A 13668-nucleotide genomic window follows, 5' to 3' on the forward strand; every position below is an offset into this window, starting at 1 on the left:
CGTACACATTTTTCAAATGTGGCCAGCTGTTTCCATTTTTAAAGAAGAGCACTACGGACTTCACGTTTATACTTACATTTCTTCACAACAGTTAGACATCTTTTCAATAGATGTTGTATCCTATCAAAAATTAAAGAAAAATTATACTCAGATGGAACAAAGTTATCAAGGCTTTAGTCTACATCTACTTTATGAGGCTTTTCATCGTATTTAGAGAATATTCTAAAGATTTAAACAGTTTACATATGGGTACTAAGAATTTTAAATTAACTGCATACATTGCTGAAATCCCCTTGACAAAAACAGAATGAACATTACATCGTGCCAAAAAAAAAAAAAAATTATTCAACTACAAAACTTCACAAAAATTGTAGGAGTCTCACTTTATTAAAATATAACCTTTTATTACATTTGCTTTCTTTGATAATTCTTCTAAAAAGTCTAGGATTTATTTTTAATTCAACTGTCAGTGAATATGCACGAGAAAATAAATACCAAAATGATGAATTAAAGGCACTCATGAACAGAAAACTGCAAAGAGCCCAAGAAGGCTACTGGTTCTGGACTTCTATAAACAAACACAATCCAACAAGGCAATCTATGCATTTGCCATATTACAGCATCTATCACTCTGAAAAGGAAAGTGAAACTATTTCTTTAACAGAAAAAGCAGTATCTTCATAATAATACAACTTCTTCTTATGTGCTTTCTATAAAGCTCTAACACAAATAGGTAAGTGAAACAACTCAACAAAGAGAAGAGAGTTTCTAGATATGCTGGTTTCATTTACATTAAGAGAAAAATCCATTGCTAGGCTGAGAAACTGTGCTGGTAAGTAATAGCCAGATAACCAAAACACAAATGACACAATCTTATTTTAGACACTTATTTACATTTTAAACAGACTTCAAAGTACTACAAAAGAAAATACGTTCTTTCAAATATATGAAAAACAGTCAGAGAAGTTTCCCTCCTCTTATCCTCTACTTCAAGAGCTTGCTCACATATGACCGGTGGACTACGCAGTTATGAAACATGCAAGTGTCTGGGGTGGCCACTCCAATCCCAAGAACTTCTTTGGTTGTAGACCTCTCTTCCAATGATACTAATAAAAAACATTTGACTTTAAAAATCTCTTTATAGCATTTACATCAACAGCTCACAATATTAAGTTCTCAATGTATGAACAGTTGAATAACTATAGTTAGCCCACATATGAGAAAATAAATCTATTTTTTTAGACGACAAAGTCACCAATAGCAGTGTTTCATTTCCCTCTTCCCTGGGAATTTGTGACAAGATTGTAGATTAGCCACATATTCCATATTCATTAGTTTTCCTATCATGCTTTGAAATTCATGGTATCCAATGACAAGTCTATTTATAATTAACTTTCCTCAGTTCTGTTGCATAATTTCCTCAAAATAACATTTTACTTTGTGACAACACAGTCTGCAAATACATGAGAACGCTGATTATGGGCTTAGTGGAAAGCGGGCCCTCTGCTTCCACATCTGTTTGGAAAGTGAATGAAGTAATTTGAACAGGTTCTTAGCACTGATGGGCGACACGTTGCCCCAGAACAATGTAGGCAGCTTGTGCAACCAGGCAAAGGAAAAGACAGGACAGAGGTCTGTAAGTGCTCTTAGGACAGGTAAGTAAATGGCTTCAAATCACAGTTGTGGATAATACTTACAAACTGTTTCGGGATAAGGAAGGCGACTACAGAGTCAGACTACTACACCTAGTATTATAGCACATTTTTACTATGCCTAAGTTTACAATTTGGTTGAAACTCTGAGGTACTTATATGTGGCTTAAATAAAAGAATCAACTTCAAAGACTTTGGATTTAGATTTCAAGTGGGAAAAGCTTTTATTTCCAAGTGCTTTTGACATCTTTCCAGAATCTGGTTCAAGAAATAAGTAGAATAGTACCTGTTAAGTCATCATAAACAGATGGTTATTCTATCAAAGAATGTGATGTTTACCATGACTTTGTGAACAGGATTTTCGAGGCTAGCCAAAAACAGGCTTGCTTTTTCTTTTTTCCTCTAGAAACAGCAAATGCTTATCTCTCTCTGAAACTCAGCTATCAAGAATACTGTTATAAGAAAAGAAAATGCAGTTTGTATTTGAACAGCCAAACATGGCATAAACATGTCCCTGGCACTTATAGGACGTGCTCAGAACAACACAAGTCAACATGCTATCACATTCGTAAACACAATAGGATCTGTAAACCAGAGGAGGAGAGAGGGTTACTAATGGCAGAACACTGAAAACCACAAGTTAATGCCGAAAGTGCCAAATGAGGTTAAATATACTGCGTGTGTGTGTGTGTGTGTGTGTGTGTTGCAAAGCAGGGAAATGTGGACTATTTTAGAAAAAACAAACTACAAATAATTAAAATGGATTTCGGTGCTGTAATTTCATTCAGCATAAAAGAGTCAATACCTTTAGTGACCATCAGGAAATGACCAATAAGATACTTGCCATCTTTGAGGAGTATAAACATAATTTATAAATACTTAGTTATACATAAAACTCAACTATCCAGAAAAAATGCATTTGTCAAAGAATAAGAAACAAGTTTTTATAATATGTTGTCTACAATCAGGATAACTTACCTCCAGAAAAATATTTACACCATGATGATGGGTTTAATGACCCAAATATCTAAGACTTCTATCAATCTGCATAACTAAGAGATACATGAAAATCTTTTCCTATTTTGTTTTGAGAGCGAGTGAGCAAGCACATGCGGGGAGGGGCAGAAGAAGAGGGAGTGGACTCGTAAGCAGGCTCCACACCCATGGCAGAGCCAAATGCAGAGCTTGGCCTCAGAGCCCTGAGATCACAACCTCAGCTGGTCAAGAGTTGGACGCTTAACCAACTGAGCCACCCAGGCAGCCCTGCTTTCTTATTTTAAAAATGGAAAGTTTATTTTCTAAAAAAGAATAAAGTGGAAACAGCAAGACCTATATGGGCCTTTCCTAGTTTATCAACCAATACTTTATCTTCTCCTGGGGCTGATCTTACCCTAAGAAATGATCTTTCAGGTTCAATCTAAGAAGGTAAGTTAAAGAGAGACTATTTCCTGCTAATCATAGCTCACTCTCCTCCTTTGAAGTCAGAACTCACTGTAGTCCTCATTTGAAATAATCGGTTCTTTAAGCATTGATCTCCAAAAGAGAAAGAGCTATATCTTTTATCAGAGATCTGGAGTTCACACGAACATTTAATCACTCATGGAACCAAAGTGAGAAGGCAGTAGATCTTACATATATATAGTCACTGAAAATCTCTTTCCAAAATAATTCCTGTCCTTCTCTTCATCAAGCCACTTCCCAGCTATATAAAACCTTAGGAAATTTACTAAAAGTCTGTATCTCAATTTTCAAATAATCATTCCTTACTCATAGATTTTTGTAGGCATTAAATGAGTTAATATATGTTAGAGTCCTTAATATGGCCTCAATAAATGGCAGTCCTACTTTTTCCTGATATTGCCTACTATACTTTTCATTGATATTGCTTCCTACTATATATACCCTCTTTTGAGAGGGCTTAGAGATACAATATCTCAATTACCTCAGAATATAACTTCTACAAGGTGAATTTTATAACGAAAGATAAAATGCAGAGGCTACAGGAGACTACACAGATAAAATCCAATATTCACAAAGGGCATATACTCCAGTTGAAAAAACAAGTATTGGGTATATAAACCAAGATCATATACTCATTTATCCACCTATCGAAAATTTACCAAGGACCTATTGCTATTACTAAGGACACAGTCCTTAGCATCAAGGAGCTCACAGTCTAGTGAAAGCAGTCAAGTACACAAGATAACTGTACAGAAATACACAGAGAATGTCAGAGAGAATGGTTACATACAATAACATATTGTATAAGTAAGCCTTAAGCTAAATATTTGAAACAGCTGGAAACCATGTTCCCAATCAACACTCCAGGTCAACTACTCTTACATTTTTAATACAAACTTATACTTTCAATAAGATTTTTGGTTACCAGTACTGGTAAGATGGTCTAATGTGCTTCTCTGGCTGAGACTTAGGGAGTAACTAATGTATTGACAAAATGTGACAGAGAAGCTTACGAATCATTGTGGGAAAGATTCATAAGTTAACTATAAATACAGGATTTAGTGTTTTTGCCAATCCTACAGTAATGTTTTAAAGTCAGATCAAAAATTCATGTAGATTCAGAACAGGAGAAAATAAAATGAATGTTTGCGTAAAAATGCAAGTAAAATGAAAACTCATAAATGTTTAGCTTCTTTACTGAAAAAAGCATCAATTTAATCACTCAAGCAATTAGTAATGCTTTGAGAAAATTAAAATGCAGTATTCCTAAGGAAGAACTTCTCACAATAGATTTAAATAGTTTGTAATTACTTGTAATTTTATCAGAAATACAAGGAGGTTATGACACTGAGCTAGAGAGATGACATAACATAAATTTATTTTTCACAAACGAACACATTTATGCTGAAAAGCAATCCAATCCCACACAAAATAATTTTGATGCTAGCAGGCATTTTTTAAAAGAATGCTGTTTTATTACCATGCAATGTAACTTAGTATGTATTTAAACTAATTCTTTGGAAAGGGAGAACCTAGGTTCTATAAAGTTCTCTACATATTCAAAGTTCAAAGAAATATCTGTGTATAATATTAAAAGCATATAAGAAATGGCACTTAAAATCTTAATGATTTTTCTAGATTTTTAAAAGCCACTATTACAACTAGGAGTACTCTATTAGAAATACATTTTGTTTTTCTTAAACAAAACATATAATTCAGAAAAGAAAACGCCATACAGAGCGCCCTTTATAAAAATGTTAAGTGAGCTGGGCTCAGCATAATTAGCAATGATTTCCATATTTGCAATGCTGATTTGGAGTTGAGTAAACCACACATAATTTGTACAGAGGCTATACTGAAAGATGCTAATTCACACTGATTTGGTGGGATACTTGGCAAAATTTAATTATAAGGATTAATAATCTCAGGACTACATTTCTGGGTACATAGTAAAAGGCAGGTAAGCCCACTAATTGTCGGACTAATGAGAATGCTATTTAATAGACAATCTCATTTAAACTAATTGAACACATTTTGAACAGAAGATACTTTTCATTGCCTAAGATAACCAAATGAAAATTAAGTCACCCCTGCCTTTGTGATTCTTTTTGTATTTATTTGTATTTATTTAAATAATCATGTTGGGGGGAGGGGAGACATTTCACCCTTTTTAATTTGAAAAGCTTTACTTTAAGCCGTCTTTAGTGATTCAAGTAAGAGTTCAACAATAGTACCTATGAAAGCAAAGGCAAAATTTCCATTTTTTTCTTTGAGAATTTAAAGCACAAAACCACAGCTAAATATGCCGCACCCTACCCTCAACCTCACCACAACTGAGAAAAGCTCTCTATGCTCCAGAGACGCCATCAAAAGCTTAAGCTATTATATCAACTCCACGGTGCCCAGAAAACAAAAATGCTTGTATACAAAATTGAGATAAACTGTCAGAGCAGTGTCATGGTACACAATGGCTCCCTGTCAGAACCCCACCAGAAGGCGCTGGACCAGCTGTTACAGCACTTCCTGAGGAACTCTCCCCAAGCCCAGGGACTGCAAACATGACTAATACCATCACCCAGCACTATTAGTATCAGTGCGCATCAGAATGGACATCATTCTTGGCTGTGTGTGGACTACCGCTCAATAAGAGATTCTGACAACATCAATTACGTGAATAACAACATCACTATCCATTTCATTCGGAAACAGAAAAAGGCTAAACAGGCAAAGTAAGGAGTAATTAGAATAATCTGTTCCCTAAATAGAGAATGCGTCAAAGCAGATTGCTTTGAAAATATTTTAACTTCAATACTGAGTTTAGTAAAAAGACACAAACATATATTTAAACCTACGTCTAAAATGAAATCTAAAAATAATCAAAGGTAATCCTTTAAATCTGGGCTGAAGATTAGCCTATTCCACAGAAGCATCTGGTTGTGTTGCAATCTTTAAACCTTGGAAACGAGATTAGAAATCCACTGTTTTTAAACTTAATTTCTAGTTATTTTATCTGGGTCACAGATAATCTGCTCTTGCTAACTCTAAAACGACATCAGATAATCATTACTGTGATTATCCTGTTAACTTCTACTATCAATAAGACCACAGAATCTTCCCTCTTGCATGGAAAGAAATGACTTATTTATTCTAAGAACAAATAATGAGGAAAAATTACTGAAAACGGATGTGCTACTTCCTCAAAGCCTCAATCTAAACCTAAAAAAGCATTCGTTTTGCCTGTTTGTTGTCTAATAGGACTATATTCAAGTTACATAATGACATAGTTTATATAATGAAATAATACTCCTACCGGTGTTTTCCCAAAATGCCTCCTGGTCTTTGGGAACAGGAATAGGGGAGGAGGAAGACTCCAGTGGAAGGATTAAATTTACTGTGATTGCTTTTCCTCTTTGTCTTTCTTATGCTACCTAACAAATTCATCACTTCTTCCACATTGTGAGAGATGCATGGATTCAAATTATGACAGAAACATGTCCAGGTGTGAAATTTCCTATGGACAGTCTTAATTTTTTTCATAAAATGAAAACAGCAAGCATATTGTATTTAAAAAAAAAAAAGTAAGCACAGTCTCTATATTTTTAACTTTAATTAAAATATTAAATTTTATTTTATTTAACTACTAATAATTCATTAGATTTAAAATTAATACTGAGGTTTAAAACCTTAAATAATTAAGCTTTAAAGAGCCTTAAATCAATGTGAGGAGGAGTGCATGCTGGAAACCTTAAAAGAATTTTTCTTAATCCAAAAAGAGTGAAGCTAGAAGGTCACTATGAAAACCCAGGTAAATGGAACTGAAGTTGACTATAATTGTTCAAAATACCTGGATTCAAGAGGAAGTAGGGTGAGTAGAGACTGGGCTAACAAATGTCTACTTTAACACTGCATTCTTTTTTGAATGTTTCACAAATGTATAATTTCTACAAACATCAGAACTGTCTAGTACAGAGTATTCTGAGAGGGTACTATATGTATACAGAAAGAAATGAAACTTTTGAAGAAAGCATTATATAACCAATGTGGTTTCTACTTAGTTTTAGAAATACCAAAACATCAGAACCAACCTCCTCATCTTAAGATAATGAAATGCTGTTCAGTATTATAACAAAAGAAAAAATCAGGCAATTTGAAAAATATTAACACTTTGGTAATATGGAATAGAGTCAGAACAGAATCCAATATTACACATCCTCCCAAACCAAGAAATTCAATAGATAACTTTAGGGTCAACTCAGAAGTGAACACTCAAATTTCAGACTGGGGATTCTCAAAAGATTTTGAAGCTTTTGCTGCCAAACAAACCCTCTCTCTGAAGCTTCTGGGGCTGCTGGGTGAGAAAGAACCTACTGCCCCCAGCTATAAACCCCAACGGCCCTCATGGGTAACTGGTATTCTTAGCAGCAATATCCCAGATGTCCATTTCCAGTCATTCATAAGATAGTGAAAGAAATCTGAGAATTCTCATTCTGGGGTATATAAATAGATATCAATGATTTTGGTAAATCCAAAAGTGAAAATTCAAAAAATCCAAGTATAATCTGGTAATTCTGACATGACTTACAGACAGACTATAAAGTAATTGCGAATTAATGTAAAAGTAGAGAAAAGATTTTAGGCAAAGACCTACTCTAATCTTCACCACTGTTCTTAATACTTATCATCATTAGAGAAGTCACGAGATACTAGAAAATATTTCAAGCTGAATAACAATATAAAAATAATTTGAACAGACATTATGCAATCATGAACAGCCAATAAGAACATGAAGGGAAAAAAAATGGAAATAAGCATTAAGCTCTATTAATGATCTGCATGGTGAACAATTTGATGCCTGCAATTTATTTTGATATGTATCAAAACATATAACAGATCGACAGACAGTCAGACATGAGATAAAACAAATATTCTAATGTTAACGGTGGTTGGGTATTCACTATAAAATTCTTTATAATTTCCTGTGTGTTTAGTGTTTTTCCTATAAAACCTAGGGAGGAAAGGTTATGATGAGTACCGTAGAAAGTATGCAAACACAGGTTTGTACAAGAGGTACGTTTCCCTCCATTTCTGATTGCGTTCTTCCAGTTTTATCCCAAGGCTAGTTACCACTACCTGTAGCTAGCTCCCCACCCCCAGGCGAGCACTAACCTCCTTTCTGTTTCTACAGACTTGCCTATTCTGGACATTTAATATAAATGGAACCCCACAAACACAGGGCCTTTTGTGACTTGTTCAAGGTTCTTCCGTGTTCCCAGCATGTATTAGTACTTCACTTATTTCTACGGCAGAGTAAGATCCACTGTACGGATATCCCACATTCTGTATATCCGTTTGTCAGCTAACAGATACCTGGACTGCTCTCAGTTTGGGGCTATTATGTATGAATAATGTTGCTATAAATATTCATGTACAAATGTCTGCACGGACATATGTTTCATTTCTCTTGGGTATCCACCTAGGAGAGGCACTGCTGAATGAAATGATAATTCCACGTGTAACTTTTTAAAGAACTGCCAGACTGTTACCTGTCTGGGCTGTTTTCTGTCCACACGAGCAGTGTGTAAGGGTTCTGATTCTCCAAGTCCGGACCAATCTTTGTTATTACCTTTTTTTTTTTTTTAAATTACAGTTACCCTAGTGTGTGTGAAGTGGCACCTCATCCTGGTTTTGATTTTCATTGCCCTGATAACCAGTGATGCTGAGCATCTTTTCATGTATTTATTGTCCATTGGTGTAACCTCTTTGAACAAATATGCATTCAGATCCTCTGGCCATGTTTTAATTAGGCTGGTTTTTAGTATTGCGTTATAGGAGTTCTCTATCCTAGATAAAAAAAAAAGCCCCTTATCAGACACAGGATTTACAAATATCCTTTCCCATTCCATGAGCTGTCTTTTCACTTTTTGATCATGTACTTTGAAGCACAAAAGTTTATAGTTTTATTTATCCATTTTTTCTTGGTTGTAATTTTCTTGTCATATCTAAGACACTATTTCCTACTCCAAATTTTACTCCTATGTTTTCTTCCAAGAATTCTATAATTTAGATCCTACATTTAGCTCCATGATCCAATTTTAGTTAATTTATGTATATGGTGTGAGGTAAGGGCCCAACTTTATTCTTTTGCATGTGTATATCTCGTTATCCCAGCAGCATTTATTGAAAAGACTTTTCTTTTCCCTGGTGAATAGTTTTGGCACTCATGTTGAAAATCAATTGACTATTTTTACATACATCTCTGGACTTTCAATTCTAGGTCATTTATCTATACGTGTATCCTTGTGTCAGTAGCACACTTTCTTGATTACTGTTACTTCATAGTAAGTTTTGATAACCTTTTTTTCTTACTATACATTGTTTTCACTGAACATATTCTGATAAACACTTATGTTTACATACACAATACATATGCTATACAGAATATAACAGTGGGGATCTTTTTTTAACATACATGCTTATTTACACACATCAACAAATAGTTTCTATAAAACAAATGTGTAGAGGTTGACCAAAATGACTGAGTTTTAAGGTCTGATACACACTGACAATTCACCTTTCAAAAAGATTATGCCAATTTATCCCCATCAACTATGTAGGAGAAAACCTTACCCTACATCTTTTACAATGCAGCATATTACCAAACTTGTACATCCTTACGCAACGTAATTTTTCTCACTTTTTAAACTTCTCTGTTGTGATAAATCCTACTTTGCTAATAAATGCATGCAAAAAAAATAACAATAAGACCCAATTACTAATAAAATGTTTCTACCAGCAACTCCATTTTTTGGAATTTATCTTAAATAGTCTTAAATAGTTTCAAGAGGAAAAGAGATGTTCAAAGTAGTTTTATTTGTAATATAGAAAAAAAGATTACAAACTAGATGCTGATCAACAAGAAAACTATTAATTAAAATATGGCATAGTCACTAAACAGTATATCCAACTATTAAAAACTATAAACATGGAATCTGTAGCCATATAGAATATGCAAATTTTTAAAAGCAGAAAACAAAACAGTATATATACTCTGTACACTGATTATCACTACTTTAAAATTACACGGCACATGGGAATGAAAATATATAAATGACTATGTGGTAATTTTCTCCTTTAATATCTAAACTTTCTGTCACTTAGGATTAGGTTCATAATTAGGAAATGTGTTCATAAATACATTACATTAAAAAAATATACTTACTGTGATGATGCCAATTAGTTGAGTATAAAAAAGTCCCGTTATCCCAACTAACATAGTAATGCCCATAAAGGCAGCTAGTCTCATTATGGCCAATTCATGTCTAAAAACAAAGAGGTCCTATAAGAAGAAGAAAAAAGAAAGACTTAAAAACAAGTTGAAAAGTTACTTATAATTTCAGTAACACTCAAGAATTAACCCATAACATTGCTCCTTATTATCTTAAAAAATGCTCTCCCCCTTTTGAGTTTACTCCACTTAATCACTATATAAATATTTGAAAATTTCAAAAATAATTGCTTTTAATTTATAGTAGCATACCAAAAAATAGGATTTTTACTGCTCTCGTGTCGAAAAACCTCAATCTTAAAGTTGCAAATTAGCCACACTTATTTACTGTTTGTAGCAAAAACCACAAGAAAACAAAACCTCCAAAAAACACAAACAAAACATACAGTGTACAATCTTTGGTTACACAAAAGGAAATTTTATTATTATACTTCTAAAGAGTTGAATGCACAAGCCTGATTCACAGTATTGAAGTTCAGGTGACCAAGATAGCCGAGATTATGTCACTTAGTCAAAACAAGGGGGAAATATTAATCATGGGATCATGTGGACAAGTTCTCTTTAAGCCTACTTCATCCACCCATCCATCCACTCCACTACCACTGCCAAGCGCAGCGCTAAGTAACAGAAAAAAGTAAAAATGAGAAAGATATGGTCCATGCCCTGAAAAAGTTGCAGCTTATTTAGAGAGAGAAGCCAACTTCATGAAACTCCAAAACAGTGTGATCTATGCTCTAACAGGGATGCATGCAGAAGACTGTGGAAACACCAAGCAATGCCTAGACAGGAAGGAGAAATGTAAATGCTGTGAGGAACGCTGATTTCCTGGCTCACGGCATAAAAATGAGTGTCTCAAAAGTGAACCCAAGAAAGTGGTGGAAAGACAGGAAAACAAGAAGAACTTCATTTTCTCTGTAACCAAGCAGACAGACCAGAGCAGTGAGATGGAGTTCTGGAAACCTCCCGCTGCTAAGGTGTGCAGTAATACTTCCACATGGACAGAAGCAACAGATGAACGGAAGGATCCCCCAAACCATAACCACCCACATGCCTTTTTAACACTGAATCAGGTTCAGGCTTAAGGGTATCCTGGTAGCAACATCAAAAATACGGAGGTCACCGAACATAAGGAGCTTGCTTGAAACAAAAGAACTGATGCTTTTCGGTGGAGTACAATGACCACCCACCAGACTCAAGCAGAAATCGGAGTCTATACCCAAACCACTCAGTTCATACAGCAGTCAGAAATCAGGCAGTCATTTCAAATGCTCAGTGAGAAGAGCCTGCCACAGAGTCCTTCCAAATCGCGGACGATGAAAAGATGGAGCTACGAACGGTACAAGAAATTATATGCAGGAAGTCCTGCTCTACTGCTGTTTGAAAACACGAATTTGTTCCAACGGGGTCAGGACGTGAAACGACAACTTGAGCACAGTGAGAATTCTGTGTTGCTTGGGTGTGACTTCATCCACGAGAAACCCTAAATGAACACGGAAGACCGCACCCAGCTAAACGAAGGCCTGCGGGAATACACAAAACGCATGCAGACTCCAGAACACCTAGTGACCACCGCAACTGACCGTCTGTGTTAGGGACCGCACTCACCCACACCTGCTATTGCAACTTTCCCTCAGGTTTCAGATGACCCTCCTTCCATCACTTACTGCAACCTGTCTGATGCCCGCTGCCACACCAACACAGCAGGTCTCTCTTCTAAGGTGAAGTGTCAAGTTCAGTATCGTATTTGTGTATTTCTTAACTATTTAACAGGTGTGAAACCATGCTGCTGATTTTATTAGGTTCTGACCCTTCTGAGTGTCACTGACAAAGTTTCTGAGTGTTGTGCCTCCCTCTTCCCATAAGCTCTGTGGTTTTCACTGCATAATTTTGCATAGTAGGGTGAATTTCAGAAATGCACATATGGTGTTACAGTAGAGCTTGGTGTAATAAAAATACCATATATGACCAAATAAAAAGCATCTTCTCTTCTCCCAGTGAAAAGCTTTTAAACAAATTTTGCCAGCTAGAATTTATAAATGTTGGGGATGATGAGATTAAAAGATCTAACACTAATATTACATTTATTCACAGGTTGCACATTTGGATTTAAGAGTATTCGTGTAAAACAGTAAAATACTTTGAGAAATTTCTTTTTATCACTCTTAACATTTTCAAAACACAACTGCATTCCAAGATTGCACACACATAATTAACATGTTCAGTACTAAATCCAAATCTTGGTCATTTAGCAAAGTTCTTCAGAGCATAACATCTTCACTTTATTTTAGATTTTTTTTTTTTTGATGTAGCATTTTTGGGATCTAAAAATTCGCTTGGAAAACTTTATCCAAATCACAAGAACCCGTGTGCTATTCGAGATCTTTCCTACATATTCAGTGTTATGACTGAATGTGTCTTCCCCTAAATCCATATGTTGAAGTCCTAATTCCTAGTACCTCAGAATGTGACCGTCTTTGGAGACAGGGCCTTTAAGGAGGAGAAGAAGTTAAAACAAGTCCCTCAGGGTGGCACTAATCCAATCTGACTGGTGTCCTATAAGAGGAAACCAAGAAACACAGACACCAGGATGCTCCCGCACAGAGGAAAGACCATGTAAGGACACAGCGACAAGGTGGCCCAGATGCAAGCCAAGGACAGAGGCATCCTAAGAAACCCAACCTGCTGACTTCAGGCTCTTTGATATCCAGCCTCCAGAACTACGAGAAACTGAGTTTCTGTTGTGTAAGCCTTCCAGTCTGCAGCATTTTGTTACAGCAGCCTTAACAAACGGATATTGTAACAGTATTCCTTTATCATTTTCATTTTCCCCATTTTTTTGTTAAGAGATGTGCTTATATCCAGGAAATGCAGAAGATGTAAGTTCAGTGTAGAGAAAAGTAACACCATCCTCTCAAGAATGAGAACATGTGACAGCACACAGAGCTTTCATCTGTGCATTCCCTCCCCATCACATTCTCTTCCTCATCCCTACTCTGAAGGTAAAGGTTACTGACTCACTGTTCCTGCCATTTGGATACAACCAAGTTTTAGTTGTATATTGCAGATGCCTTCTACACTAAGTCTACCTTTTCACTGTCTTTATGGCATGTTTGATAACTCTAAGGGCTTCAATTTAATGTAGACCAATGTATCAATCTTTTCCTTCAGTGCTTTTTATTTCTTGTTTAAGAAGCCTTTCCCAATCCTGAGGTACTAATGGCACTCTCCTACATTATCATCCAAAGCCTTTAAAAGCTCTGTAGCTTTGCC

General features: G+C 35.5%; 1 protein-coding gene across 4 annotated transcripts in view; it reads right to left on the minus strand.

Moving 5' to 3' along the window:
- The window catches only part of ZDHHC21 (zDHHC palmitoyltransferase 21), a 56478-nt gene that overhangs the window by 1283 nt on the left and 41527 nt on the right, over positions 1-13668 (minus strand). For all 4 annotated transcript variants that reach the window (XM_080819600.1, XM_080819603.1, XM_080819601.1 and 1 more), the window contains 2 exons: positions 10333-10449; positions 77-120 (listed from right to left, as the gene is read on the minus strand). In XM_080819600.1, the coding sequence (XP_080675726.1) occupies positions 77-120; positions 10333-10449 (161 nt within the window). The remainder of the gene's footprint in view (positions 1-76; positions 121-10332; positions 10450-13668) is intronic.

This window comes from Martes martes (genome assembly GCF_963455335.1).
Source record: "Martes martes genome assembly, chromosome: 12".
Taxonomy (NCBI): Eukaryota; Metazoa; Chordata; class Mammalia; order Carnivora; family Mustelidae; genus Martes; species Martes martes.